The following is a 27,310-nucleotide window of genomic DNA, read 5'->3' as shown; positions in this document are numbered from 1 at the left end:
TCTCCATCTTGCCCTACTGTCTCCATCTTGCCCTACTGTCTCCATCTTGCTCTACTGTCTCCATCTTGCCCTACTGTCTCCATCTTGCCCTACTGTCTCCATCTTGCCCTACTGTCTCCATCTTGCTCTACTGTCTCCATCTTGCCCTACTGTCTCCATCTTGCCCTACTGTCTCCATCTTGCCCTACTGTCTCCATCTTGCCCTACTGTCTCCATATTGCTCTACTGTCTCCATCTTACCCTACTGTCTCCATCTTGCCCTACTGTCTCCATCTTACCCTACTTTCTCCATCTTGCCCTACTGTCTCTATCTTGCCCTACTGTCTCCATCTTGCCCTACTGTCTCCATCTTGCCCTACTGTCTCCATCTTGCCCTACTGTCTCCATCTTGCCCTACTGTCTCTACTTGCTCTATTGTTCCTTACTTTAGTTCTCTCCTGGCCTGCAGGTAGTGAATCCATCTTTCCCCAACCCGCGCCGACGCCTGCGCCTCCGAGACTTGGCCGAGAGGGTCATTGATGCTCAGCAGAACGAGCAGGAACTCAACAAACTTCTCAATGAGGCTCTGCTGGAGAGAGAGACTGTGCAAGTGTGAGTCCTTGGGAAAAATAGGATGCTGGGAGTGCCTGTTTGGGTGGATTATGGGAGTAGTAGTTTAACAATAATAGGGAGAGTGTAGCTATGACATCCCTTTCTCCCTAAAGATTTCAGTCACTGCTCTTATGGCCATAGACGCAATAGAATTCACCAACAGGATGCTGCTTTTCCAGCATTGTGTCAGCCATCTTGCTGTTATTGTACATAGGGAGATTATTGTGTAATTTTTTTAAATGATATGAAATAGTGGAATCAAACTTGAGAAGGGAGGGGGCACTCGCATTGTTTTGTGTGTAAATCTTCCAGATACAGTAGCACGAACAAAGACCATGGACAAAGACTAACATCATTGAGATGGAATTCTCATTGGAGGATTCTTTCGCATGTTAATGAGGCTACTGGCTATAGAGGTTTTATTGCTCCATAATGGATCAGACTTTTTATTTTGTGTGAAGAAAATCTCAGTTTAGTATCTATGGGTATTTATGTTGTGTGCTTATTATATATATGGGCATCGCCATGGCAACGGAACTGGCTTATACAGCCTGCCCAGCTCTGTGCCTCCATGTACTTACATATTGGTCATTTCCTCCAGCCTTAAAGGGAAATACACCTACCGCTTGTCCATGCGCTTTATCAACCCAGAGATGGAGACGCGGTTTTCTGTAGAGAAAGAGAAGCAGAGTGGAGCTGCCTTCAGTTGTTCCTGCGTCGTGCTGCTATTCACGGCCATCGTGCAGATTCTCATCGACCCCATGTAAGTGGCAGACTCGTCCTTTACTCTCACCCCACAGGATTCCCCTGTACTAAGCACAATTCAGCAGGAACAGCCCCCTAAGTTTGCCCATAGCCTGTACAGAGAGATACCATAAAACTATGGCAGCATAGGGATTCCCCTGTACTAAGCACAATTCAGCAGGAACAGCCCCCTAAGTTTGCCCATAGCCTGTACAGAGAGATACCATAAAACTATGGCACATAGGGATTCCCCTGTACTAAGCACAATTCAGCAGGAACAGCCCCCTAAGTTTGCTCATAGCCTGTACAGAGAGATACCATAAAACTATGGCAGCATTCCCCTGTACTAAGCACAATTCAGCAGGAACAGCCCCCTAAGTTTGCCCATAGCCTGTACAGAGAGATACCATAAAACTATGGCACATAGGGATTCCCCTGTACTAAGCACAATTCAGCAGGAACAGCCCCCTAAGTTTGCTCATAGCCTGTACAGAGAGATACCATAAAACTATGGCAGCATTCCCCTGTACTAAGCACAATTCAGCAGGAACAGCCCCCTAAGTTTGCTCATAGCCTGTACAGAGAGATACCATAAATCTACGCCAGTTTTATTTCTTCTTGTTCCCAGGCTTATTGCCAACTACGTGACCTTCGTTATTGGTGAAATCCTGCTTCTAGTTCTGACCATCTGTTCGCTTGCAGCCATTTTTCCCAGGGTAAGTAAAGTCTTTGTGTTTCCGGCACAAGTAACAGGTTGCAGAGATTTTTTCCAGCTTAATACAAACGTCAAAAACCCCACCTTCCCCCCCAGGAAAAGCAGTGAGATTCTGGGGAATCTGTGCCTGAAGGTAACGGAATGGATAATTCTAAGAATGTAGAGCAGACTCCAAGCGTTAGTGGCTGCAGCGCCACCTGGAGGTGTAGATCGACTCTGCACTTTCCTCACTTCTCTATCTGTGCCCCCCAGGTTTTTCCAAAAAAATTAGTTGCCTTTTCTACATGGATTGATCGGACAAGGTGGGCTCGTAACACATGGGCAATGTCCGCCATATTCATCCTGACGATGGCAGATATAGTGGATATGGTGAGTAATCAGATATTTGTCTGTTTATTCTGCCCATGGACAGGCGACATTTAGCACTCCCAGAATCCCTCCGATATTTCAGCTTACTCATTGCAACCAATCTCAGCTTTACTTATTAACTGGTTTAATACAGTCAACATAAGGAAAGCCTGGTATGTGATTGGTTGTTAAGGGTTTGTGAACTGGGATTATACTGGCAAACCAATTAACCTACAGGAAAAGTGATCACATTGGTGAGATGAAACGGACAGTGAGATCAGTGAAATAATAAAAAAAAAGAGATCAGTAAGATGAAACTGACAGTGAGATCAATAAAAGGAAAGGGACAGCAAGATCTATGTGAGGAAACGGACAGTTTAGTGAGAGGAAGCTGACAGTGAAATCAGTGACAGAAAACTGTCATAATTAACTGAAAGTGAGGGGAGACTGACAGTGAGGTCATGGAGAGATAACGGACAGTGAGAGGAAACCAATTGTAAATCTGACAGTGAGAGGAAACCAATGGTCAGAGGAAGCTGACAGTTAGATCAGAGAGAATAAACTGAAAGTGAAAGGAGACTGACAGTGAGAGATAACGGACAGTGAGAGGAAACCAATTGTAAGATCTGACAGTGAGAGGAGACCAATGGTCAGAGGAAGCTGACAGTTAGATCCGAGAGAATAAACTGAAAGTGAGAGGAGACTGACAGTAAGGAGACAGTAGGGGTCATTTACAACCCCGGTGGGCACAAGAGCACACTGATTGCAGCTTTTTTTTTGCCCTTTGCATACTGTGTGGGGCATTGTAAGTGAGCCCCGGTGAGTTCAGTGAAAGTAAACGGACTCAATTAGAGAAAACCAACAGGGATAGGTAACTGACAGTCAGAGTAAAATGACAGTGAGATCAGAGTGAAAAAGGCGATAGTAAGGTCATTGAGAGGAAAGTGATGTTTGTTGTTCCTCCCCGGCCCACAGCTCAGCTGCCTGCAGTACTACGGCACTCTCAATATTACGTCCCCCGCTCAAGAAGCTTGGGGGTGCGTTGAGAACCCCAAGTATTACAGTTACATTGCCGTCCTGGCTCTCATAGCCACCATCATGCTGGTGCAAGTCAGCCACATGGTCAAGCTAACGCTCATGCTGATGATCACCATTGCCGTCGGCGTGGTCAACATTTACGCCTGGAGACCGATCTTTGACGATTACGACAGCAAGAGGTTCAACGGCTACTTGTGAGCATTCCCGATCATTCCGTATCTCTATGTTACACCTTGGGGTAAAGCCGGAGGCATCACGTGACTTTGTTTCTTTCCAGGGCTCTTTTGGTTCCTTCCAAATACTCCATGACTGCCATGATCTTCGTCATGATGCTCAGCTTCTACTACTTTGCCCGACACGTAAGTGCCGCTCTCCTTCTCCATCATATGGACGGGATCATGTCCCACCGTTCTCCTTCTCCATCATATGGGTGGGATCATGTCCCACCGTTCTCCTTCTCCATCGTATGGACGGGATCATGTCCCACCGTTCTCCTTCTCCATCATATGGGTGGGATCATGTCCCACAGTTCTCCTTCTCCATCGTATGGGCGGGATCATGTCCCACCGTTCTCCTTCTCCATCATATGGGTGGGATCATGTCCCACCGCTCTCCTTCTCCATCATATGGGTGGGATCATGTCCCACCGCTCTCCTTCTCCATCGTATGGGGGGGATCATGTCCCACCATTCTCCTTCTCCATCATATGGGTGGGATCAGGCTCATATTCTTTGTGGAACTGCAACTCATATACACTATCTGTTCCGTTAAGAAGTAGGGTCTTGTTTTTAGGGATGCACCTAATCTAGGATTTGGTTCGGGATTCGACCAAATTCAGCCGGTTTCAGCAGGATTCAGCCAAATCCACGTGCCTGGTCAAACTGAATCCAAATCCATAAAATCATGTGACTTAGTCACATAAAAACAGAAGTTAAACATTTTTCAACGCACAATGTGCCTTTTGTGGCCATATTTGCATATGCAAATTAGGACTTGGATTAAAGGTCGGGAAGATTTGATCATTTGGTGAGGTCACCAAGTGAGCGGATATTCTCCTGATATGCCTAAAGGTGCCTAGGGCCAAACAATTGATTTACAACCACGGGCACAGGCGCCGTCGGATCGGGGACCGCATCAATGAGCCAATCTGACGGAAAATCAAATCTGCCGGATTGAGATTGGGCTAGTTTTAGGCCAGATCTCGGTTGGGTCGGCCTTTCAGGAGTCCCATACATAGGCTGATAAGCTGCTGAATTGGTCTAAAGGTCCTGTATGGCCATCTTTAATTCTTTCACACAGGATTCAGGGTTCGGCCAAATCCCAAAATAGTGGATTTGGTGCATCCCTCCTTGTTTCTTAACGTCGGCTCCCCATATGTTATTGTACAAGTCCCAGCATGCCTCAGCTTTTAACTATATGTTGAGAAATCCAGGGTGTTGTGGTCCAGTGATAACTGGGGACCAAAAGAAACAGAGTGGAAAGGGTTCATTAAAGGTTGTGCCTTGGGCTGACCCTTTTACCTACAGGTGGAGAAGTTGGCCAGGACGTTGTTCCTTTGGAAGATCGATGTCCATGAACAGAAGGAGAAGGTTTATGACATGCGGCGCTGGAACGAAGCTCTGGTCACAAACATGCTGCCCGAACACGTCGCTAGACACTTCTTGGGATCCAAGAAACGAGATGAGGTGAAAGTGGACACCTTAGCCTAGTGCTTATTATTGAGGAGCTTCTAAGCTCTTTGTGCATCACATTTTAGTAGCTTCTCCACAGTTAGTGCATTCCGATACATAGGTTGTCCCATTACTGTGACGTTAACACAAAATGTTAAAAATCTGAATTTTTTCGTTGACTTAGGAGCTCTACAGCCAGTCATATGACGAAATCGGGGTAATGTTCGCATCCATCCCAAACTTCTCTGACTTTTATACAGAAGAAAGCATCAACAACGGAGGCATTGAGTGCCTGAGGTTCCTTAATGAGATTATTTCCGATTTCGATGCGGTACGTATTTATTTATATTTGTTGCCCCCCATTCTCAAGCCCCTGTATAGGTGCCCCCCGACTTATGCTAACAAGTCCAGCAAAGAAAATGGACCCATGTCTGCCATACAGTTGTATTCAGACTCTTTGTTTATCTTTGTGTATAGCTGTTAGATGAACCCCAGTTCCGTTGCATAACAAAGATAAAGACCATCGGCAGCACGTACATGGCAGCTTCCGGGGTGACTCCAGATTCCAATGCCAATGGATATAACAACACTATAAAGGTAAAAAGTTGCTTTTATCAGGTTTTCCAAAAGGGAAACATGCTTTATAGCACCCCAGAATTAAGATCAGTGTATCTATGTGGGGGCGGAGAGGGCTGCAGAAGAAGTGATACAGAAGAACTTTGCCTGTGGCCAAACCTACGTTGTGTTGGGGCTTTAGTTGACCTTGAATGCTACGGATATGGAATAGCCATGAATAACCTTCAGTGCTCCAGATGTCCTCACTCCTAGTTAAGATTAGGCTTATTTCACAGAAAAATATTTTGGCATTTGCATAACAGGTCTCCATCAGCAACCGTAATCTTATAGAATCCACCAAAACCGGCTCCATCTTTGCTCAGAGACTTTGTTGCCCTGTCTTTATTCCAGAAAGAGGAAATCTCGGACAAAGAGCGCTGGCAGCACCTTGCCGACCTGGCAGACTTTGCCCTCGCCATGAAAGTGACACTAATGAACATAAACTACCAGTCATTTAACAACTTCATGCTCCGAATAGGTAGGTACTCTATGAGCAGAGAACTGTGGTATTATGGGGGAGGCAAAGGGTACAAATGACTGGGAAGGGGCATGCTAATCAGTACTGACTCCCCAGTCAAGACATAAACTGTCCCATTCCATCTTCTCATTCAGAGGTTTTTATGGTAACGCAGTGGTGGGTCTTCTGTCAGTTGTCATTGGAATGGTGGGAGATCCTCGGGTTAAAGATCACTTGCCCATACTGAGAGTGATGGATTAATCTTAACTACTTGTCCATTTATTACCCGCTTCACTTCTTCATTGATAACTAGATACAGCCACTAGTGTTGGTGCATTGGTAAGGCTTCTCCATCTGAGCCCAGCGTCCTGCTTAAATGTTCTAGGTCTTAGTGCAAAGCTGTTCTTTGGACTGTTTTGCCAATGTGGAGAGAGAGAGGGGTCTCACGTTGGGATCTCTGATCCATTTACATACACTGAGTCGAGAGCTAGTTTTCAGAACATGAAGCAATGATGAAGATACAGTAGTTCCACCAGGCCAGATATCTAGACAGACATGCAATGGTCAGAAAAAATCACCTTCTGCTTCCAAGAACGTAACAGGATAGCTGCCACGTAGGACCTGTCAGCACTGATGTCCTTAACCTCATTGTTTTATTAGAAAAGAAACCCAGTAGATGTCCTCCTGATGGATACCAAAGACATAGTTAAGGAGAATCATCATAGCGTTTTCTCTTAAATTTAAGATTTACATGGAAGGGAGTTCCAGAGATGGAATTCTGCCCTGTCCAAGGGGGCGAGCATGGGAGCAGGTAATGAGAGGATAGAAGTAGAAGATCATGGGATGAACCGAGGTGACAGAGAAGCATCCTACAGCAAGAGTATAGTTGTATGAAGCAGAGCTTTGAACATATTGTGGTATTAGAGGCAGAATGGCTGGTAGTGTGGATGGGTTTGGCTAAGTGTTCTTCAGGTCCAACCTTTGTTCAGGGCTCTCCTTAGCTCATAAAGTTACAGATATAGGAAAACATCACTTATTTAGCCCTGGTTCTCAGAATATCTAGGACACCAAATATGTTTTCATTGCAAAATCCCATCCCGATTGACCTCTAAGTTGGCATTTCAGATATATTTAGGCATATCTAGGAAAATAAGTGAAGCCATTCTTCTCAAATCCCACCCTAACTCCAGGCTGAGGCACCGGCTACTGTTCCAGGCCCCTCTAGTGGGTGCCACACAGTTTGACCACCATTTGTCTGGCTAAAGCATAAATTATCAACTGTAGTGGAGATGTTAGAGTGGAAGACATCAGTGTATCTATTGTTAATCCGTGATGAATTTCAATATTTTATCTATCATTCATGTAAAGACAGTGGGTTATAATCTCTATAAGACGGGTCACTTGGAAGCACAATGAAAATGCCATCACTCTCTTTCCAGGTTTAAATAAAGGTGGTGTACTTGCGGGTGTCATCGGTGCACGAAAGCCTCATTACGACATCTGGGGGAATACAGTGAATGTCGCTAGTAGGATGGAATCTACAGGAGTCATGGGAAATATACAGGTAACTCATGAGAAATAAGCCAGGGGTATAACGAGGCCAAAACCTAATCATTAGTTAAGAAGGCACTTTTAGATCTAACCCACCAAGCCTTTGTTAGTCAAAGATGTTGTCATATATTGGGAGTGTCCAAATTTATCATCCTCTCCATGAGATGTCACCACCCCTCAACTGCCTGAAGATGACCATGCATGGCAAGATCTGCTTGTTTGGCGAGGTCACCAAACGAGTGGATCTTCTTCAGATATGCCCACCTAAGGTGGACGATAGCAGGCTAATTCCATCATTTGGCCCTATTATAACAGCAGGTATAGGTGCCATCGGGTCGCATTTACCCTGATCCAATGGATAGTCAAACCTGCCCAATCAAGATCTCGACAATTTTAGGCCAGATAGTGGTTGAGTAGGCCCTTTGGGGGTGCCCATAAATAAGCTGCAACAACTGTCTGAAGGACCCAAATTGACAGCGAAACCAAATTTGCCCATCTTTATGCCTACAAGTGCCTTCAGGGACTTGAGCAACAAATGAAAGGCTTCATACTGGGAACACATGGAGTTTTACTCCATCTTGCTGTTCTAGCTACTTTCCCACCGTTTCTTCTACCTATAGCTGCTGCTCTGTAGAGACCCATTCTGCAGCCCAAAAGAACAGCCTAGAACATATCTAGTATAAATAAATCTAAAGCAACTGGACTTGTTAAGTAATCATTGAAGACGTTTCACTACTCATCTGAGCAGCTTCTTCAGTTCAGCCTAGAACATGTTTTCGGTGAGGCTAACCTAGTACCCCCTTTAAAATCAAACCCTTTGTGCCGTATCTGCTCTAGGTTGTAGAAGAAACGCATGACGTTCTCAAGGAATACGGATTCCGCTTTGTGAGACGAGGTCCCATCTACGTTAAGGGTAAAGGCGAGCTGCTGACGTTCTTCCTCAAAGGACGGGACAAGCAAGGTTCCTTCATCAATGGGTCTTCGGTCACCCTGCCGCACCAAGTGGTGGACAATTCCTGATGACCAACCAACGAGCCAAGATGGAGGAGGCGCAGAACCCAGCAGCCAAACAACCCAGTCAATGCAAAACCCTACAGGCAGAGAAGGAAGACTTTGCAAATTGCTGTAGTTAAGGACAAAAAAAAACAAAACAAAAACCATTCAAATAATTTTTTCTTGAGTTGCCTTTTTAAACATTCTTGCTTCAACTGCTCCGGCATTACAGCTTTCTTGCCTCGCAACAGAAACGAGAGTCCTTTCCTCTCCTGAGACGGATACGTTGGCATTCACTGGAGTAGACGACGACGGGACCCTGGCATGTACTAGGTAAGGGTTGATAGGAAAGGCGTGGCCTCTCGGAGGCTACAGAACTTGGGGTATTTGCAATAAGAATTCACGCCACCCGTTGGCTGGAACGTAATTGGTGAAGGAGATCACGTGGCGGACGAATGACTCCACTGCATTGGATATAGGAAGAGGGCTACGCCGCGAGCGCATGTGGTCAGGCTGAAGCCTAAATGAGAGACCTGGTTACAAAATGGACGACCCTGGAGACAGGGCAAATTCATAGTGTGCAATATATCTAATTATATTTGGATACAATGAAGGAAAAGTTCTATAAATATATATATATATAAGATTCTATATCTACACACACAGGAAATCTACGCATATATATTTTTACTCGATGGCTTGTATTTCCCTTCCAAATACGGCCTGCACCCCTCAATGCTGTATCTCCTTTCGCCCCCAAACTATACGCCCCAGTTTGCAGACATCAATCGGAACAAACTATTGGTTAAACTCTTTATTCATTCCCAATATGAAAATGGGTTCCTCTCTCGTGGGGCAAATACAGAATCAGCCTCTTATTGGCCATTTTTGCCCCAATAACCCCACAAAGAAATTTTTTTTTTTTTTGGATATCATTTTCCTTACAGTCCGTGGCACCACCAAGGGGCACATTCTCCGAGGGTGAATCCTATGATGACAGAGTGGGGTCGATATTGCAATTGCCCAATTGTTCCATTTTACAAGATGGGGGAGGGCTCTGGATTTTTTTGTTCTAGATCTATATTTTTACAGATATTAATTGCTCTTTCTCTCCTAATGAAGCGCTGTAGCTAACGACCATCTGAACCTTTCCTGCTGGAAGCTAAACGCATATTATATATATATATATATATAATATGCACAAGTATTCCAGAACATCGAGATCTCTCCTCTAAAGGCATGTAAGTGCTAAGGACACAGGAGGGGTGGAAAGGCTCATTTACGAAGGCAAAAAAGGGGGTGCAAAATTGTGCATGCTAATATGCTGTTACTTGTGCTATTGTTAAATGACACCACCCACCTTGCACTGCCCCTTGCTCCTGATTGGTCCACACTGGGAAACCAAGCGGAAGCTGCAGTGCATGCAACTTTATGGCAATGGAATTCTGGGAAAAACCATGTAATTTTTGGCACGTTCCTAAATGAGCCTTGGAAGAATTACTGGGCCGACTGCCCTCTTTCGGGTGATATTTTTATAGCAGATAAAAGGTGGGTCATGTTAACCAGTAGTTCAATCCCAGTACCACAGCATGAACCAATGAGAATCCACCACTCCTGCCCTCTGTTCTACAATAAGCACAACTCTTGGGACCCCCTGGGTCAGACATGAACCCCAGTATCTGTCACTTCATAGAAGCAGTAAAGCAAAGCTGCAGCCCTGAAATCTGCATGCACTCTCTATCCTGAGAGATCCCTCGCAAACCATAGTGACGACCACCATGATGGTCTCATTTACTAAAAGCAGCCATTCAGACTAGCAAATTACTCACTCACTGATTGGCCCCATGTGATAACTCTGGGGTTAGAGCGTTTCTGCCCCCCCGAGGTTCCTTCCATCTGGGGATGAAACAAGAAAGCAGTGCTCACCCAAGCTGCCCTTTTACTAACAGCCTGCTTTAGTTACCCACAATTCCAAGTCAAGATCACTAGTAGGTGTAAGTGGCACCTCCCACAATCTGTCGGCTAGCTGAGCATGCTGGGAATTCCATGGCAGCTGGAGAAAGTGCCAGTGAAGGAGAAAGGGCTTTTGGGGTGATCCAGAGAGTTTTTACTCAAAAGCATTTGGGGGGGCACAGGTTGCACAGGCACTGCTTTGAGGTATAAAACATTATTAGTAGAATATTTACAAGCAGCCAGGCGCAGCAGTGGAGGAAAGTAAGGAAAGACTAACTGGTTTGTGGACCATCATCTTCTGCTGTCAGTTTTCTTTTTGGGTATCGCTTTTAATAAATTGCACTCTTGCTACAAAACACGGCGTCTGGTGTGAATGCGCTCTGTGTAGCTTTGCGGCCAGCGGCCAGTCAGATCTAAGGTTCCCGGATTGTGTTCCTCAAATCTAGAATATCCAGCTGACAGGGCTCCACTGCAATCACTGCAGCCCAGGAAACACTGCTTATTGAAAGTGGTTTTCTATACAATCTGGGAACATCAGTCTCACTCTGGCTGCTAAGTTTCTAAGTATCTGGGTGATTAAGGGTTAATAGAGATCAATGTGGCCCCATAACTCAGATTTAACATTGGGGTAACAGTCACCCAAATCCCCCCCTAACTTAGCCCATAACAAGGTTACAGATATATAGAAACATTGGGGTAACAGTCACCCTGCTATAGTTCCAGGGGTACCCAGGGCACAAATAAGCACTCACCCCAAATCCCCCCCTAACTGGCCTTCAGGCTGGGCCCCCTTAGCCCATAACAAGGTTACAGATATATAGAAACATTGGGGTAACAGTCACCCTGCTATAGTTCCAGGGGTACCCAGGGCACAAATAAGCACTCACCCCAAATCCCCCCCTAACTGGCCTTCAGGCTGGGCCCCCTTAGCCCATGACAAGGTTACAGATATATAGAAACATTGGGGTAACAGTCACCCTGCTATAGTTCCAGGGGTACCCAGGGCACAAATAAGCACTCACCCCAAATCCCCCCCTAACTGGCCTTCAGGCTGGGCCCCCTTAGCCCATAACAAGGTTACAGATATATAGAAACATTGGGGTAACAGACACTCTGCTGATTAATTGAGGGGGGCACTGCCATTTCCAAGCAGGGTATATATTACACAGGTATGCCCAAGCATTGGGCTGGCAGAGGAATAAAGATATTAATGCTGTAGAGTTGAAAGGAGGCAGATTCTGTTCGGTTGGACGCTGATAGGCAAGATATTTAATCTCAGTCCAGTTTCGGGGTCGGGGGCAGAGGCTCGGCCACATGAGGGACCCCCAGGGGCAGATTAGAACATGTGGGTGCCCAGGAGGGAGGCGCTGCTGTGGTTCAGGGTCTCGTCTTCAGAACTGATGCACTCCAAGGCTCTGTGCAGGGGATTCTGGCAGAAGAGCGACGAGTGGGAGGAGATTTTCTCCTGGACAGATGGGCGATTATCTAAAGCCAAGGGAAATAGATAGAAATATCCATGAAAAGGTTGAGATTCCCCTCAGGAGCACCCCCCCCCCCCCCCCCCCCCCAAAATCATATTAAAGGGGAAGAAAACGTGGTCTTGTTGCTGTCTGAAACATTTATTGTTATTTTTCTAATAAACCCCATTCCTGATGGGGGGGCAGGGCAGGGACGGGACCCCCTCACCTTCACACGTAATAACGGCCTCCGTGGGGAGACTGCGAGTGACACCCCCATAAAGCAGCTTGGCTCTCAGGCAGAACGGCTGCTTCTCCACTCGCACGTTGTACCCGAAGGTGAGGACGGTGTGCAGGGAGTTGCCCTGTTGGGCGTCACGGACAAAGCCCCCCGGGAAGCTCTGCAGGGAGACAAGACAAGGTTATTCCCCAATGAATTAGCCCCCCTCCTGGAGCAATTTGTATCCAGGTGTTTTATATTCATTCAATGTGCACAAAAAGTATGTCTTAATTTGAACTTCCTGGTTCTTTAGAACAATAGTGGGAGGAGAAGAGAGGAGATATTGAACTACCCCTCCCAGTTAAACACCCAGTATAATTAACTCCCCCTTATCTGTCAGCCCGAGACACAGGCTGCAGCTAAAGCAAAAAGTAACCCGCACAGTGAGCCCGGCGCTACACTAACCCGCACAGTGAGCCCGGCGCTACACTAACCCGCACAGTGAGCCCGGCGCTACACTAACCCGCACAGTGAGCCCGGCGCTACACTAACCCGCACAGTGAGCCCTGCGCTACACTAACCCGCACAGTGAGCCCTGCGCTACACTAACCCGCACAGCGAGCCCGGCGCTACACTAACCCGCACAGCGAGCCCGGCGCTACACTAACCCGCACAGTGAGCACGGCGCTACACTAACCCGCACAGTGAGCCCGGCGCTACACTAACCCGCACAGTGAGCCCGGCGCTACACTAACCCGCACAGTGAGCCCGGCGCTACACTAACCCGCACAGTGAGCCCGGCGCTACACTAACCCGCACAGTGAGCCCGGCGCTACACTAACCCGCACAGTGAGCCCGGCGCTACACTAACCCGCACAGTGAGCCCGGCGCTACACTAACCCGCACAGTGAGCCTGGCGCTACACTAACCCGCACAGTGAGCCCGGCGCTACACTAACCCGCACAGCGAGCCCGGCGCTACACTAACCCGCACAGTGAGCCCGGCGCTACACTAACCCGCACAGTGAGCCCGGCGCTACACTAACCCGCACAGTGAGCACGGCGCTACACTAATGATCAAATTGAGGAATATTGGCCTAGAACATAATATTTGTAATTGGATAGAGAACTGGCTGAAGGATAGAGTACAAAGAGTGGTGGTAAATGGAACATTTTCTAATTGGGCCAGTGTGGTTAGTGGGTACCGCAGGGGTCAGTCCTTGGGCCTTTGCTTTTTAACTTGTTTATTAATGACCTGGAGGTGGGCATAGACAGTACTGTTTCTATTTCTGCTGATGACACTAAATTGTGCAAAACTATAAGTTCCATGCAGGATGCTGCCGCTTTGCAGAGCGATTTGACAAAATTAGATAACTGGGCAGCAAACTGGAAAATGAGGTTCAATGTTGATAAGTGCAAAGTTCTGCCCTTTGGTAGAAATAATATAAACGCAAACTATCTACTGAATGGGAGTGTGTTGGGGGGATCCTTAATGGAGAAGGATCTGGGGGTTTTTGTAGATAACAAGTTGTCTAATTCCAGGCAGTGTCATTCTGTGGCTACTAAAGCAAATAAAGTGCTGTCTTGTATAAAAAAGGCCATTGACTCAAGGGATGAGAACATCATTTTGCCCCTTATAGGTCCCTGGTAAGGCCTCACCTTGAGTATGGGGGGCAGTTACAGTGAGTATGGGGGGCAGTTACAGTGAGTATGGGGGGCAGTTACAGTGAGTATGGGGGGCAGTTACAGTGAGTATGGGGGGCAGTTACAGTGAGTATGGGGGGCAGTTTACAGTGAGTATGGGGGGGGGCAGTTACAGTGAGTATGGGGGGGGCAGTTACAGTGAGTATGGGGGGCAGTGACAGTGAGTATGGGGGCAGTTACAGTGAGTATGGGGGGCAGTTACAGTGAGTATGGGGGGCAGTTACAGTGAGTATGGGGGCAGTTACAGTGAGTATGCAGTGCAGTTTTGGGCTCCAGTCCTTAAGAAGGATATTAATGAGCTGGAGAGAGTGCAGAGACTGCAACTAAACTGGTAAAGGGGATGGAAGGGTTAAACTATGAGGTTAGACTGTCGAGGTTGGGGTTGTTTTCTCTGGAAAAGAGGCGCTTGCGAGGGGACATGATTACTCTGTACAAGTACATTAGAGGGGATTATAGGCAGTTGGGGGGGTTCTTTTTTCCCATAAAAACAATCAGCGCACCAGAGGCCCCCCCTTTAGATTAGAGGAACAGAGCTTCCATTTGAAGCAGCGTAGGGGGTTCCTCACGGTGAGGGCAGTGAGGGGGTTGGGGAATGCCCTGCCGGGGGATGTTGGGTAGGGGGTTCCTCACGGTGAGGGCAGTGAGGGGGTTGGGGAATGCCCTGCCGGGGGATGTTGGGTAGGGGGTTCCTCACGGTGAGGGCAGTGAGGGGGTTGGGGAATGCCCTGCCGGGGGATGTTGGGTAGGGGGTTCCTCACGGTGAGGGCAGTGAGGGGGTTGGGGAATGCCCTGCCGGGGGATGTTGGGTAGGGGGTTCCTCACGGTGAGGGCAGTGAGGGGGTTGGGGAATGCCCTGCCGGGGGATGTTGGGTAGGGGGTTCCTCACGGTGAGGGCAGTGAGGGGGTTGGGGAATGCCCTTCCTAGTGATGGGTAATGGCAGATTCTGTTAATGCCTATAAGAGGGGCCTGAATGAGTTCTTGAACAAGCAGAATATCCAAGGCTATTGTGATACTAATATCTACAGTTAGTATTACTGGTTGTATATATATAGTTTATGTATGTGAGTGTATAGATTGGTTAGTATAGGTTGTGTGCTGGGTTTACTCGGATGGGTTAAACTTGATGGACAATGGTCTTTTTTCAACCCTATGTAACTATGTAACCCGCACAGCGAGCCCGGCGCTACACTAACCCGCACAGCGAGCCCGGCGCTACACTAACCCGCACAGCGAGCCCGGCGCTACACTAACCCGCACAGCGAGCCCGGCGCTACACTAACCCGCACAGCGAGCCCGGCGCTACACTAACCCGCACAGCGAGCCCGGCGCTACAGTAACCCGCACAGCGAGCCCGGCGCTACACTAACCCGCACAGCGAGCCCGGCGCTACAGTAACCCGCACAGCGAGCCCAGCAATATGGCTCCGCCTCCGTACCTGGAGCTGTTGGAACTGGTACTTCCTGCCAGCGTAGGCATTTAAATGCTCAAACAGTACCGAGAGGAATTTCTTGAGATCCGTCTGTAGGTGCTCCTTGGCGATCTGTTCCAGTGGGATGAAGGGCGGCACAGAGTGCCTGGAGATCCCCACAGAGGGCTTCAGGGCAATATCCAGATGGAAGGAATCTAAATAGGCTCCCTCGAATGCCGTGCTAATACAGACGCACACTCCCTTCTTCGTCCTCTTGCCGCTGATGCCTTAAATGAAGGAGGATCTGTTAGTTACAAACTGGGGGGGGGGGGTTGGCTTCATAGGGACAATACAGGGGTGAAAGTACCAGTCAGCCAGTGCATCTCTAGCATGCCCTTTAATTCCTCCACACACAGCTCTAACATTGCCTGCTGCGAGGTCCCAGCCGCGCTCCCATGATCCTCTCCAGCTTCCTCCCGTCCTCTGAACGCCTGGATCTGCAGGGGCCACAATCACTTATTAAAGGGGTAGTTCACCTTTAAATTAACTCTTAGTACGACATAGACATTGATATGCCGAGACAATCTGCAGACGGTTTTCATTTTCTATTTTTGTGGTTGTTTGGTTCAGTTTGAAATTTTAGCAGCTATCCGGTTGCCAGGGTGTTGCTTACCTTAGCAACCAGGCAGTGGAGTGGATGAGAGACTGGAATATGAATAGCAGAGTGATTGAATAGAAAAATAGAGAATAAAAGAAAACGATAATAAAATCAGGCATCAAGGTGTCACAGTAAGTGGCTCATTAGCTACAAACACAGACGAGTTAATAAGTTTGTGCATGTTTAACCCTTGCTTGTCCGCTCACCTCTGCTTTGTGCCTCTCGATTTTAGCCTTTAGTTCATCCCGTTTCTTCCTCAGCTCAAGAACCAGCTCTTGGTTCTTCCTTAGGGCGGCCCACTCCTGCCTCTGCTTCTCCTGTTTCACGGCCAAATTGTAGGACAGGGCCTCCAGCTGTTCCAGGTGAGACAGGACCCCTGCCCAACAGAGCACACACATCCCAGGTACAACCAACTATATCAGCAATAAATTGTAGAAATACAGTTTATTTAATCTGATATTCTCCCTGCAGCCTGAGGTTTTTGGACTTTTCCAACCCTCCTGTTAAACAAACCCCTCCCACTTAGCGCATAACAAGGTTACAGATACATGGAAAAACTGCTCTATCAGCCATAGCTTCACTAAAGTTTAGGAGTTCGCCCCAAATCTCACTATTTTTCCTGGAATTCCAGGAGTATCTACAAGCAGTTTCTGCCACCTGTTTAATGATGCCAACTCTTTATAGCAAGGGCTATTAATGAATGTGCTGACAGGTAGCCATGATGCTCCCCATAGCAACGACAGAGTGGTACGAGGGATACCAGGGATCCCACGTTTGTTAATGCACCTGCGCGACTCCTGATCACTCCAATACGTCGCTTGCGCGACTCCTGATCACTCCAATACGTCGCTTGCGCGACTCCTGATCACTCCAATACGTCGCTTGCGCGACTCCTGATCACTCCAATACGTCGCTTGCGCGACTCCTGATCACTCCAATACGTCGCTTGCGCGACTCCTGATCACTCCAATACGTCGCTTGCGCGACTCCTGATCACTCCAATACGTCGCTTGCGCGACTCCTGATCACTCCAATACGTCGCTTGCGCGACTCCTGATCACTCCAATACGTCGCTTGCGCGACTCCTGATCACTCCAATACGTCGCTTGCGCGACTCCTGATCACTCCAATACGTCGCTTGCGCGACTCCTGATCACTCCAATACGTCGCTTGCGCGACTCCTGATCACTCCAATACGTCGCTTGCGCGACTCCTGATCACTCCAATACGTCGCTTGCGCGACTCCTGATCACTCCAATACGTCGCTTGCGCGACTCCTGATCACTCCAATACGTCGCTTGCGCGACTCCTGATCACTCCAATACGTCGCTTGCGCGACTCCTGATCACTCCAATACGTCGCTTGCGCGACTCCTGATCACTCCAATACGTCGCTTGCGCGACTCCTGATCGGTTGCTAGGAACTGCTGATCGGTTGCTATCGGTGACGAGCCCATAATGGGGGTTTGGAGAGAAGAGAACAAATGATGTAGGGCAGTGCTGTCCAACTTCTGTTGTACCGAGGGCCGGAATTTTTCCGACCTACGTGGTGGAGGGCCGATAATGGAAGCCAGTTTTGACCACTCCCCTTTTTGAAACCGCACCCACTTGAAACCACACCCATGTTATCACATGACCATACCCATATTAATGGTTGTAGTACAGCAAAAACCTGCCATACTCTGCCTTCCCTACCCTGCCTGTGTGTGCCATACTCTGCCTTCCCTACCCTGCCTGTGTGTGCCATACTCTGCCTTCCCTACCCTGCCTGTGTGCCATACTTGGCTGGTTTGTGCCATACTTGGCCTGTGTGTGCCGTACTCTGCCTTCCCTACCCTGCCTGTGTCTGCCATACTCTGCCTTCCCTACCCTGCCTGTGTGCCATACTTGGCTGGTTTGTGCCATACTTGGCCTGTGTGTGCCATACTCTGCCTGCCCTACCCTGCCTGTTTGTGCAATACTCTGCCTTCCCTACCCTGCCTGTGTGTGCCATACTCTGCCTTCCCTACCCTGCCTGTGTGTGCCATACTCTGCCTTCCCTACCCTGCCTGTGTGTGCCATACTCTGCCTTCCCTACCCTGCCTGTGTGTGCCATACTCTGCCTTCCCTACCCTGCCTGTGTGCCATACTTGGCTGGTTTGTGCCATACTTGGCCTGTGTGTGCCATACTCTGCCTGCCCTACCCTGCCTGTTTGTGCAATACTCTGCCTTCCCTACCCTGCCTGTGTGTGCCATACTCTGCCTTCCCTACCCTGCCTGTGTGTGCTATACTCTGCTTGCCCTATGATGCCTGTGTGTATGGCACACACAGGCAGCATACAGTGACACAATGCTGGCACTGCTCCAACAGTCTGCACAATAACTATATATTAAAAAACTTTTTAATTGCAGTACAACCTCAGTATATTTTCTTTTTGTAGTGTGCAGGGATTATTTGTGGGTTTCTACTGCTCCTGAGGTGTGAACAGGGGAACAATGGGGGTTATTACAGCCTGAGCCTGAGGTGGGAACACTGCAGGGGGTGAACAATGCAGAGATTAAAAAGTGTGAACAACACAGGGGATTACATATTTAAACAATACAGAGGGATTACAGCCTGAATCTGATACCATTTAAAGCTTACACAAGAGTAAGCCATCAAAGCAGCCAGACAGGTGGGGGGCCACACAGAGGGGGGTCGCGGGCCGCCAGTTGGACAGCACTGATGTAGGGTAATGGAACCAACCTTCTCTAAAGAGACTCTGTGCCTGCTCCATGGTACCGGCTCCTACTCTCCTCGCTACAGAGTCACTGGGGGAATAGAAATAAAACACAAGGAATATGTATGAATATATCATGTAGCCGCCATAGGAGCCATTGATTAGCCCCTAACAGGGGCCCCAGGGCGCCAAGCTGCTGTGTTTGGATGGCTCATTCCATGGAACATGCCCCAGGGATATTGGGGGGTATTAGGGCACACACAGCCCTCACTCACCTCCACTTGGCAGCCACGCCCACCCCAGGTGCCTCCGGTTCGAATTCTCCCGCCGCCTCTCCGCTTCTCTCTCTCAGACAGGGAGGAGACAAGTGACAGGCAGTCCTTTAGACCAATCAGCTTCTGCTTATGTCGGACCTGCCGGCTGTACCCGGAAGGATGTCTAGTGTCACGCCTCACTTTCAGCTGCTCCGCTGGTTGGTTAGAATTTATGGCAAGTAACCAATTGTTCATATGGGTTGTGTTGCTTCCGTGGCTGAATTTTTTTTTCCTAACAGCTTTATTGACAAGAGCATTATATCTGCCAACACCGGCAGGAAGCATGGCGGCTCTGGTTCAGTACGTGGTGCTCCGCAGGGACCTGCAGGCCGGGCTGGGGTGGCCCTTAGGGGCCCTAGTGGCTCAGGCGTGTCATGCAGCTACAGCAGCCATTCATTTGCACTACGAGCACCCCCACACCCGGGCCTACCTGGGGCAGCTGGACACTATGCACAAAGTGGTGCTGGAGGTGAGCGGGGAGGGACCGGGGGTCTGTCAGCCCAGTACCGGCCCATAGCAACGCCCATAGCAACGCCCAGTACGGGCCCATAGCAACTCCCAGTACGGGCCCATAGCAACTCCCAGTACCGGCCCATAGCAACTCCCAGTACGGGCCCATAGCAACTCCCAGTACGGGCCCATAGCAACTCCCAGTACCGGCCCATAGCAACGCCCATAGCAACTCCCAGTACCGGCCCATAGCAACTCCCAGTACCGGCCCATAGCAACTCCCGGTATGGGCCCATAGCAACGCCCAGTACCGGCCCATAGCAACGCCCGGTACCGGCCCATAGCAACGCCCGGTACCGGCCCATAGCAACTCCCGGTACGGGCCCATAGCAACTCCCGGTACGGGCCCATAGCAACTCCCGGTACGGGCCCATAGCAACTCCCGGTACGGGCCCATAGCAACTCCCGGTACGGGCCCATAGCAACTCCCGGTACGGGCCCATAGCAACTCCCGGTACGGGCCCATAGCAACTCCCGGTACGGGCCCATAGCAACTCCCAGTACGGGCCCATAGCAACGCCCAGTACCGGCCCATAGCAACGCCCATAGCAACTCCCAGTACGGGCCCATAGCAACTCCCAGTACCGGCCCGTAGCAACTCCCAGTACCGGCCCATAGCAACGCCCATAGCAACTCCCAGTACCGGCCCGTAGCAACTCCCAGTACCGGCCCGTAGCAACTCCCAGTGCGGGCCCATAGCAACTCCCAGTGCGGGCCCATAGCAACTCCCGGTGCGGGCCCATAGCAACTCCCGGTACGGGCCCATAGCAACTCCCGGTACGGGCCCATAGCAACTCCCGGTACGGGCCCATAGCAACTCCCGGTACGGGCCCATAGCAACTCCCGGTACGGGCCCATAGCAACTCCCGGTACGGGCCCATAGCAACTCCCGGTACGGGCCCATAGCAACTCCCGGTACGGGCCCATAGCAACGCCCAGTACCGGCCCATAGCAACGCCCATAGCAACTCCCAGTACCGGCCCGTAGCAACTCCCAGTGCGGGCCCGTAGCAACTCCCAGTACCGGCCCGTAGCAACTCCCAGTGCGGGCCCATAGCAACTCCCAGTGCGGGCCCATAGCAACTCCCAGTACGGGCCCATAGCAACTCCCAGTACGGGCCCATAGCAACGCCCATAGCAACTCCCAGTACCGGCCCATAGCAACTCCCAGTGCGGGCCCGTAGCAACTCCCAGTACCGGCCCGTAGCAACTCCCAGTACCGGCCCATAGCAACTCCCAGTACCGGCCCATAGCAACGCCCATAGCAACTCCCAGTGCGGGCCCATAGCAACTCCCAGTGCGGGCCCGTAGCAACTCCCAGTACCGGCCCGTAGCAACTCCCAGTACCGGCCCGTAGCAACTCCCAGTACCGGCCCGTAGCAACTCCCAGTACCGGCCCGTAGCAACTCCCAGTACCGGCCCGTAGCAACTCCCAGTACCGGCCCGTAGCAACTCCCAGTGCGGGCCCGTAGCAACTCCCAGTACCGGCCCGTAGCAACTCCCAGTGCGGGCCCGTAGCAACTCCCAGTGCGGGCCCATAGCAACTCCCAGTACGGGCCCATAGCAACGCCCATAGCAACTCCCAGTACCGGCCCATAGCAACTCCCAGTGCGGGCCCATAGCAACTCCCAGTGCGGGCCCGTAGCAACTCCCAGTACCGGCCCGTAGCAACTCCCAGTACCGGCCCATAGCAACTCCCAGTACCGGCCCATAGCAACGCCCATAGCAACTCCCAGTGCGGGCCCGTAGCAACTCCCAGTGCGGGCCCGTAGCAACTCCCAGTACCGGCCCGTAGCAACTCCCACTACCGGCCCGTAGCAACTCCCAGTACCGGCCCGTAGCAACTCCCAGTACCGGCCCGTAGCAACTCCCAGTACCGGCCCGTAGCAACTCCCAGTGCGGGCCCGTAGCAACTCCCAGTGCGGGCCCCCTATAATTGCCCCAGCGCCCCTTGGGAATGCACCCTATCATTGCCCCAGCGCCCCTTGGGAATACACCCTATCATTGCCCCAGCGCCCCTTGGGAATGCACCCTATCATTGCCCCAGCGCCCCTTGGGAATACACCCTATCATTGCCCCAGCGCCCCTTGGGAATACACCCTATCATTGCCCAGCGCCCCTTGGGATACACCTATCATTGCCCCAGCGCCCCTTGGGATTACACCCTATCATTGCCCCAGCGCCCCTTGGGAATACACCCTATCATTGCCCAGCGCCCCTTGGGAATACACCCTATCATTGCCCCAGCGCCCCTTGGGAATACACCCTATCATTGCCCCAGCGCCCCTTGGGAATACACCCTATCATTGCCCAGCGCCCCTTGGGAATACACGCCTATCATTGCCCCAGCGCCCCTTGGGAATACACCCTATCATTGCCCCAGCGCCCCTTGGGAATACACCCTATCATTGCCCCAGCGCCCCTTGGGAATGCACCCTATGATTGCCCCAGCGCCCCTTGGGAATGCACCCTATGATTGCCCCAGCGCCCCTTGGGAATGCACCCTATGATTGCCCCAGCGCCCCTTGGGAATGCACCCTATCATTGCCCCAGCGCCCCTTGGGAATACACCCTATCATTGCCCCAGCGCCCCTTGGGAATACACCCTATCATTGCCCCAGCGCCCCTTGGGAATACACCCTATAATTGCCCCTGTACAACCTCCTGTCTCACAACTGTCCCAGTGGCAATTCTATTATCAGCAGCTGCCCCCCCACAATGCACCAGTAGCCCCTATCTATTTAGTACACCATATTCCTACCCGGATGTATCATACCTGCCCCATGGCAACACTAGTACCCCCCCCCCCCCCAGCTAGATACAACTCCCCCCCCCCCCCCCCGCAGAAGCTGCTCGATGAAAATGATTTAAAAAATTGGTTTAAGGCCTGATTTTAGCACCAGAGCTTGAAATCTACTGTTCCTATTTCCTAGCACAGTTTGCTGCTATAGGGAGAGGTATGGCGCCACCTGCTGTGCAGATAGTACAATGACACCACAACATCCTTACTATACACAATTGGGGATATTGGCCCATTGTTTCACATTATATTTGTCAGATTCTGTATTTAGTCATCTGAATGTTATTCTGAGCCCCTTTTGGCTGCTGGGGGGGTAGTGTGGGTTCTAAAGACTATTGGGAGGCAGAGTAGTTACATGCAAGCTGGGGAGAATCTGCTTATGAGAGCTAATGGCTTTAGCAGAGGAGCCAAAGTCTAATTATACAGTGTCATGTGAGCCCCTGGTGTTGCCTTCTACTGTCAGATAAAACCCAGTGGATGGACTTACTAATATCCTTATCATTTACAGTTGGGGGTACATTATCCCTTATAATACATGAGTGATACTCAGAGTTCCCTGTATAACTCAGCCTGCAGCCTTGTGCCTTTATATGGGCACAGAACCCCTCAGTGACTGCTAATATCCTTATCATTTACAGTAGGGGGTACATTATCCCTTATAATACATGAGTGATACTCAGAGTTCCCTGTATAACTCAGCCTGCAGCCTTGTGCCTTTATATGGGGGGCACAGAACCCCTCAGTGACTGCTAATATCCTTATCATTTACAGTAGGGGGTACATTATCCCTTATAATACATGAGTGATACTCAGAGTTCCCTGTATAACTCAGCCTGCAGCCTTGTGCCTTTATATGGGCACAGAACCCCTCAGTGACTGCTAATATCCTTATCATTTACAGTAGGGGGTACATTATCCCTTATAATACATGAGTGATACTCAGAGTTCCCTGTATAACTCAGCCTGCAGCCTTGTGCCTTTATATGGGGGGCACAGAACCCCTCAGTGACTGCTAATATCCTTATCATTTACAGTAGGGGGTACATTATCCCTTATAATACATGAGTGATACTCAGAGTTCCCTGTATAACTCAGCCTGCAGCCTTGTGCCTTTATATGGGGGGCACAGAACCCCTCAGTGACTGCTAATATCCTTATCATTTACAGTAGGGGGTACATTATCCCTTATAATACATGAGTGATACTCAGAGTTCCCTGTATAACTCAGCCTGCAGCCTTGTGCCTTTATATGGGCACAGAACCCCTCAGTGACTGCTAATATCCTTATCATTTACAGTAGGGGGTACATTATCCCCTATAATACATGAGTGATACTCGGTTGCCTGTATAATGACACTAATACCCTGTGTATTGTATGTAGGTGGCCGATGAGCTGACACTCACCACGCTGGGGGAGACGCTGGCGCAGGCAGGAATAGATCACAAGCTGTGGGTGGAGCAGCCGGAGAACGTCGCTACCTGTATCGCGCTGCGTCCGTATCCGAAGGAGGAGGTTCATAAATATCTAAAGAAGTTCAAGCTGCTGAAATGAGGGCCATTCGCTGGGACCCGTTATTGATGCCCGGGGGCACCATTCACCCCCCGCCCACCAGAGGGCACAGTAATAGGAAGATTATTCAGTTCTGAGCCGGAGGGGCAGAAAGACATTGCTACAATCCAGGAATGAGCATTACAGGCCTAGGGGCCAATCCGCTCTCACTGGGGCAATTAAATGAGGTGCTGGGGCAGTGCATTTTATTCAGGCTCCGGGTTACATACAATATTGATGGGAAGGTGTTAATTTTAACCTCTGAGCTGCTGTCTGTGGGTCCGTTCTGCCCCTGTGCGTCAATACATGGAAATGATTCCTTTGGGACTTGCAGTTCCTTCTATTCAGAGCGGAAAGGGGATTGAAAGCCCCGAAAACCCCCTAATTTCTAATTCAGATAAAATATATATATATGAATGTGTACAGGGCCGCCATCAGAAACTCTGGGGCCCCACACAGGTTATTTATATGGGGCCCCCCATGAACACAAGCGCAGTACCAACATTTAGGCCCCGCCCCTTGTGTGTGCAATATAAACAGCTGATGTTACTGTATAATAAGCAGCTCATATAAAGAGTTAATGTTATAATTAACAGTCAGTTTACTGGGGGTCAGTGGAGTTTGCCCTAAGTTTAACCCCTTCCCACCTACCTGCCCCTGCTCTGAGCTGTCAGTGACCCCCATTTGAAAGCCGAAAAGTGTCAGAAGAAGAAATAAAAAAGCTTTAAAAAAATGAAGATCTGGCCGTTCTATAACAGAATAAAAGTTACTGTAAAGGTGAACCTCCCCTTTAATCTGTTCTTTCTATGGAACCTTCTTATAGTAGTTTCGGGGGGGGTGTCTCTTTGGTCATTTTATATATATATATATATATATATATATATATATATATTATATATATATTATATAGGTAGTTACCTGCCCCCCCACCTTACAGCCTAGGAGAGAGCTGCCCTGTGTGGGGGCAATAGAGAGCCCGCATGTCTGCTCCCAGGGCATTTTACATACATTTTCCTATTTTTTTTGGCTGCATTATTCTGTACTTGTGGTTTCCAGTTCATCCCTATTAAACTGTATGAGCTCCGGCTGCATCACTATAACCTCGGCCCACAGTCCCGGATTCTTATTGAAAAGTCCCTCATTTCCCTTTGATCTCCTGCAGAGAAAGCCAAAAAAAAAGATACAGTGTTTCTCAAACTTAATTAAAAAAGTAGCGGCACACCCCAGAAAACTAAACAAGCCACACCTGCACTGAGATACAATCGTAACTAAAGGTCCCCATACACCTTCAGATCCGCTTGCTTGACGATGTCGCCAAGTGAGGGGATCTTCTCCCGATATCCCCACCTACGGGTGGCCGATATTGGGAGAATCCGAGCCGATGCGGTCCCTGATCAGACTTGATTTTTTAACCTGCCCAATCGATATCTGGCCAATTTTAGGCCTGATATTGGTCGGGCAGGCCCATCGGCCGTGCCCCTACACAGGCCAATTAGCTGCCGGTCTAAGGGACCCATATCGGCAGCTACAATTGGCCCGTGTATGGGGGCCTTTATACGCTAAACAGGTCTCTTGAGGGAACTGAGACTCACAGCTTAAAGGGCAACTTCACCTTCATTAGCAAAACTGTAATAACACGTAAACCGACTCCAAAACCCCCAGAAATGTATTCAAACTTTAAATAGACTGTCAAATGGGAGTGGTATATAGGGGGTGTGGTTGGGAAAATGGGCGTGGTCAAAAAAATTAGTGCTATGAGCTGCATTTTTGTTGCTCTTTATATTTTTTAAATGTTGGTAGGGATGTGTGAGTGTTGTCCCTACAGAGAAACCCCAACTAATAGGGAAATGGCATTCCCGTATTCCGGAGCTTTCTGGATAATGGAAGCCACACCTATTGGGCAAGTTGCCACGGCAATAAGTGGCTCAGGAGGGAATAAGGGAAGCCATAAATCCAGATTTTAAATGACTTTATTTACAATAAACAGAATAATTAAACATTGAACAAAGCCAATAATATAACAGCATAAAGCAATATTATTCAGCCCCCGGCCCCCCCTTATGGCTAGAGGGGCTGGCACTGGGCGGGACCACCATGGACTCCGCCCCCGTAGCCACAAAGGAGCGCAGCTTACCCTGATACCGGCGGTGGCGGCGGGCAGCCATTGGCCACGCCCACCCCCGGCACAGGGCCGGCCCAGTAATCACTGTACATTCTGCTTTCATTAACTCTTTCCTGTCACTTCTCTGGAAAAATATTTCAGAGCAAGATTTTTTTTATTTCTTTATCATTCGCTCGCTCTTTAAATCCGCCAGAAATGTCTCCGCCCCCCACCCGCGCCGGGGTTACATTCTCTTCTTTCCCCCCTACAAAGACAAAGTAGAGAAAAATAGAAGCAAAACTTGTTGTTTTTTTTGTGGTTTTTTTTCCATTTTTTTTTTTTTTGCGAAGCGGTTTGTTTTTTTCCTTAAGAAATTAAAAGCGAAGATCCGTTTTCTCTTTGTACAATAAATTATCCTCGTTCCTGGGAACCAATCGGCAGCGTTTATTTCAAACAAAACGACCGTGTCAGCAGATTTTTTTATTTTATTTTTTTAATTTTCAAGGGGGGGGGGAGGGGGGGATATGAAAAAAATCCCAGTATTTGCATTTTTATTTTTTCTTAAGAAACAATCGCAATATAAAATATGTGAAACTTATTTTCGGACTTTACATTAGGAAAAGCAGCTGGCTACAGAATCTCCATTCAAAATGGAAGTTGGGTTGTTTGGTTCTAGATCAGCGGTCGGATCTAGAACCGAGGCCCTTTCTAGAGCACGAAAAAAAAAAAAAAAAAAAAGAACCCCCACACCGTGTGACATGCTGGTTATTGTACAAGTTTCCGAAGTCGGGTTTTTGGCTAAAGCAGGAAGTGGTGGGGAAATGGGCGGGGCTCTATATACAGCGTGGGGGGGGGGGGGGGTGTGCAACAGGGAACCCAGTTGATTACCGAGTCGCTCGTTCTGAGCCACTGCCTGTTCTACCAGAAGTGCATTTTTTTTTTGTAATTTAGAGAAAATGGTGAAACTGTTTCCGCCGAGCACCACAAGGCAAAGCTAACCCTCCTCTTCCTCCCTCCTCCTCTTCCTCCCTCCTCCTCCGTCCTCCCTCCTCCTCCTCCGTCCTCCCTCCTCCTCTTCCTCCCTCCTCCTCCTCCGTCCTCCCTCCTCCTCCTCCTCCGTCCTCCCTCCTCCTCCGTCCTCCCTCCTCCGTCCTCCCTCCTCCTCTTCCTCCCTCCTCCTCCTCCGTCCTCCCTCCTCCTCCTCCGTCCTCCCTCCT

General features: G+C 49.4%; 3 protein-coding genes across 5 annotated transcripts in view; 2 read left to right on the top strand and 1 right to left on the bottom strand.

Moving 5' to 3' along the window:
- dnajc27 (DnaJ heat shock protein family (Hsp40) member C27) overlaps positions 1 to 8,875 on the top strand; it is a 68,077-nt gene extending 59,202 nt beyond the window's left edge. The window contains 12 exon segments of the mRNA NM_001102684.1: positions 449 to 591; positions 1,193 to 1,354; positions 1,964 to 2,051; positions 2,303 to 2,419; positions 3,374 to 3,630; positions 3,714 to 3,795; positions 4,963 to 5,121; positions 5,291 to 5,437; positions 5,584 to 5,703; positions 6,073 to 6,199; positions 7,618 to 7,742; positions 8,567 to 8,875. Coding sequence (NP_001096154.1) covers positions 449 to 591; positions 1,193 to 1,354; positions 1,964 to 2,051; positions 2,303 to 2,419; positions 3,374 to 3,630; positions 3,714 to 3,795; positions 4,963 to 5,121; positions 5,291 to 5,437; positions 5,584 to 5,703; positions 6,073 to 6,199; positions 7,618 to 7,742; positions 8,567 to 8,749 — 1,710 coding nt within the window. The 3' untranslated portion in view covers positions 8,750 to 8,875.
- Positions 8,876 to 9,521: 646 nt separating this feature from the next.
- cenpo (centromere protein O) lies at positions 9,522 to 19,231 on the bottom strand. 3 transcript variants are annotated; one of them, NM_001044442.3, is given in 10 exon segments: positions 9,522 to 9,714; positions 9,743 to 9,863; positions 9,890 to 11,584; positions 11,720 to 12,160; positions 12,362 to 12,533; positions 15,492 to 15,751; positions 15,832 to 15,961; positions 16,329 to 16,498; positions 18,847 to 18,911; positions 19,096 to 19,188. In NM_001044442.3, coding segments are annotated over 6 exon segments (912 nt in total). In that variant the 5' UTR covers positions 18,878 to 18,911; positions 19,096 to 19,188; the 3' UTR covers positions 9,522 to 9,714; positions 9,743 to 9,863; positions 9,890 to 11,584; positions 11,720 to 12,011.
- Positions 19,232 to 19,404: 173 nt separating this feature from the next.
- On the top strand, positions 19,405 to 24,725 carry ptrhd1 (peptidyl-tRNA hydrolase domain containing 1). The gene is made up of 2 exons (NM_001103060.1): positions 19,405 to 19,603; positions 23,825 to 24,725. The coding sequence occupies exons 1-2, from the start codon at positions 19,418 to 19,420 to the stop codon at positions 23,993 to 23,995; spliced, it is 357 nt and encodes a 118-aa protein (NP_001096530.1). The 5' UTR covers positions 19,405 to 19,417; the 3' UTR covers positions 23,996 to 24,725.
- Positions 24,726 to 27,310: the final 2,585 nt, after the last annotated feature.

This window comes from Xenopus tropicalis, chromosome 5, assembly GCF_000004195.4.
Source record: "Xenopus tropicalis strain Nigerian chromosome 5, UCB_Xtro_10.0, whole genome shotgun sequence".
In the NCBI taxonomy this organism is placed as follows: Eukaryota; Metazoa; Chordata; class Amphibia; order Anura; family Pipidae; genus Xenopus; species Xenopus tropicalis.
Note: the sequence above shows the minus strand (reverse complement) of the source record. Positions and strands in the feature narration are given on the sequence as shown.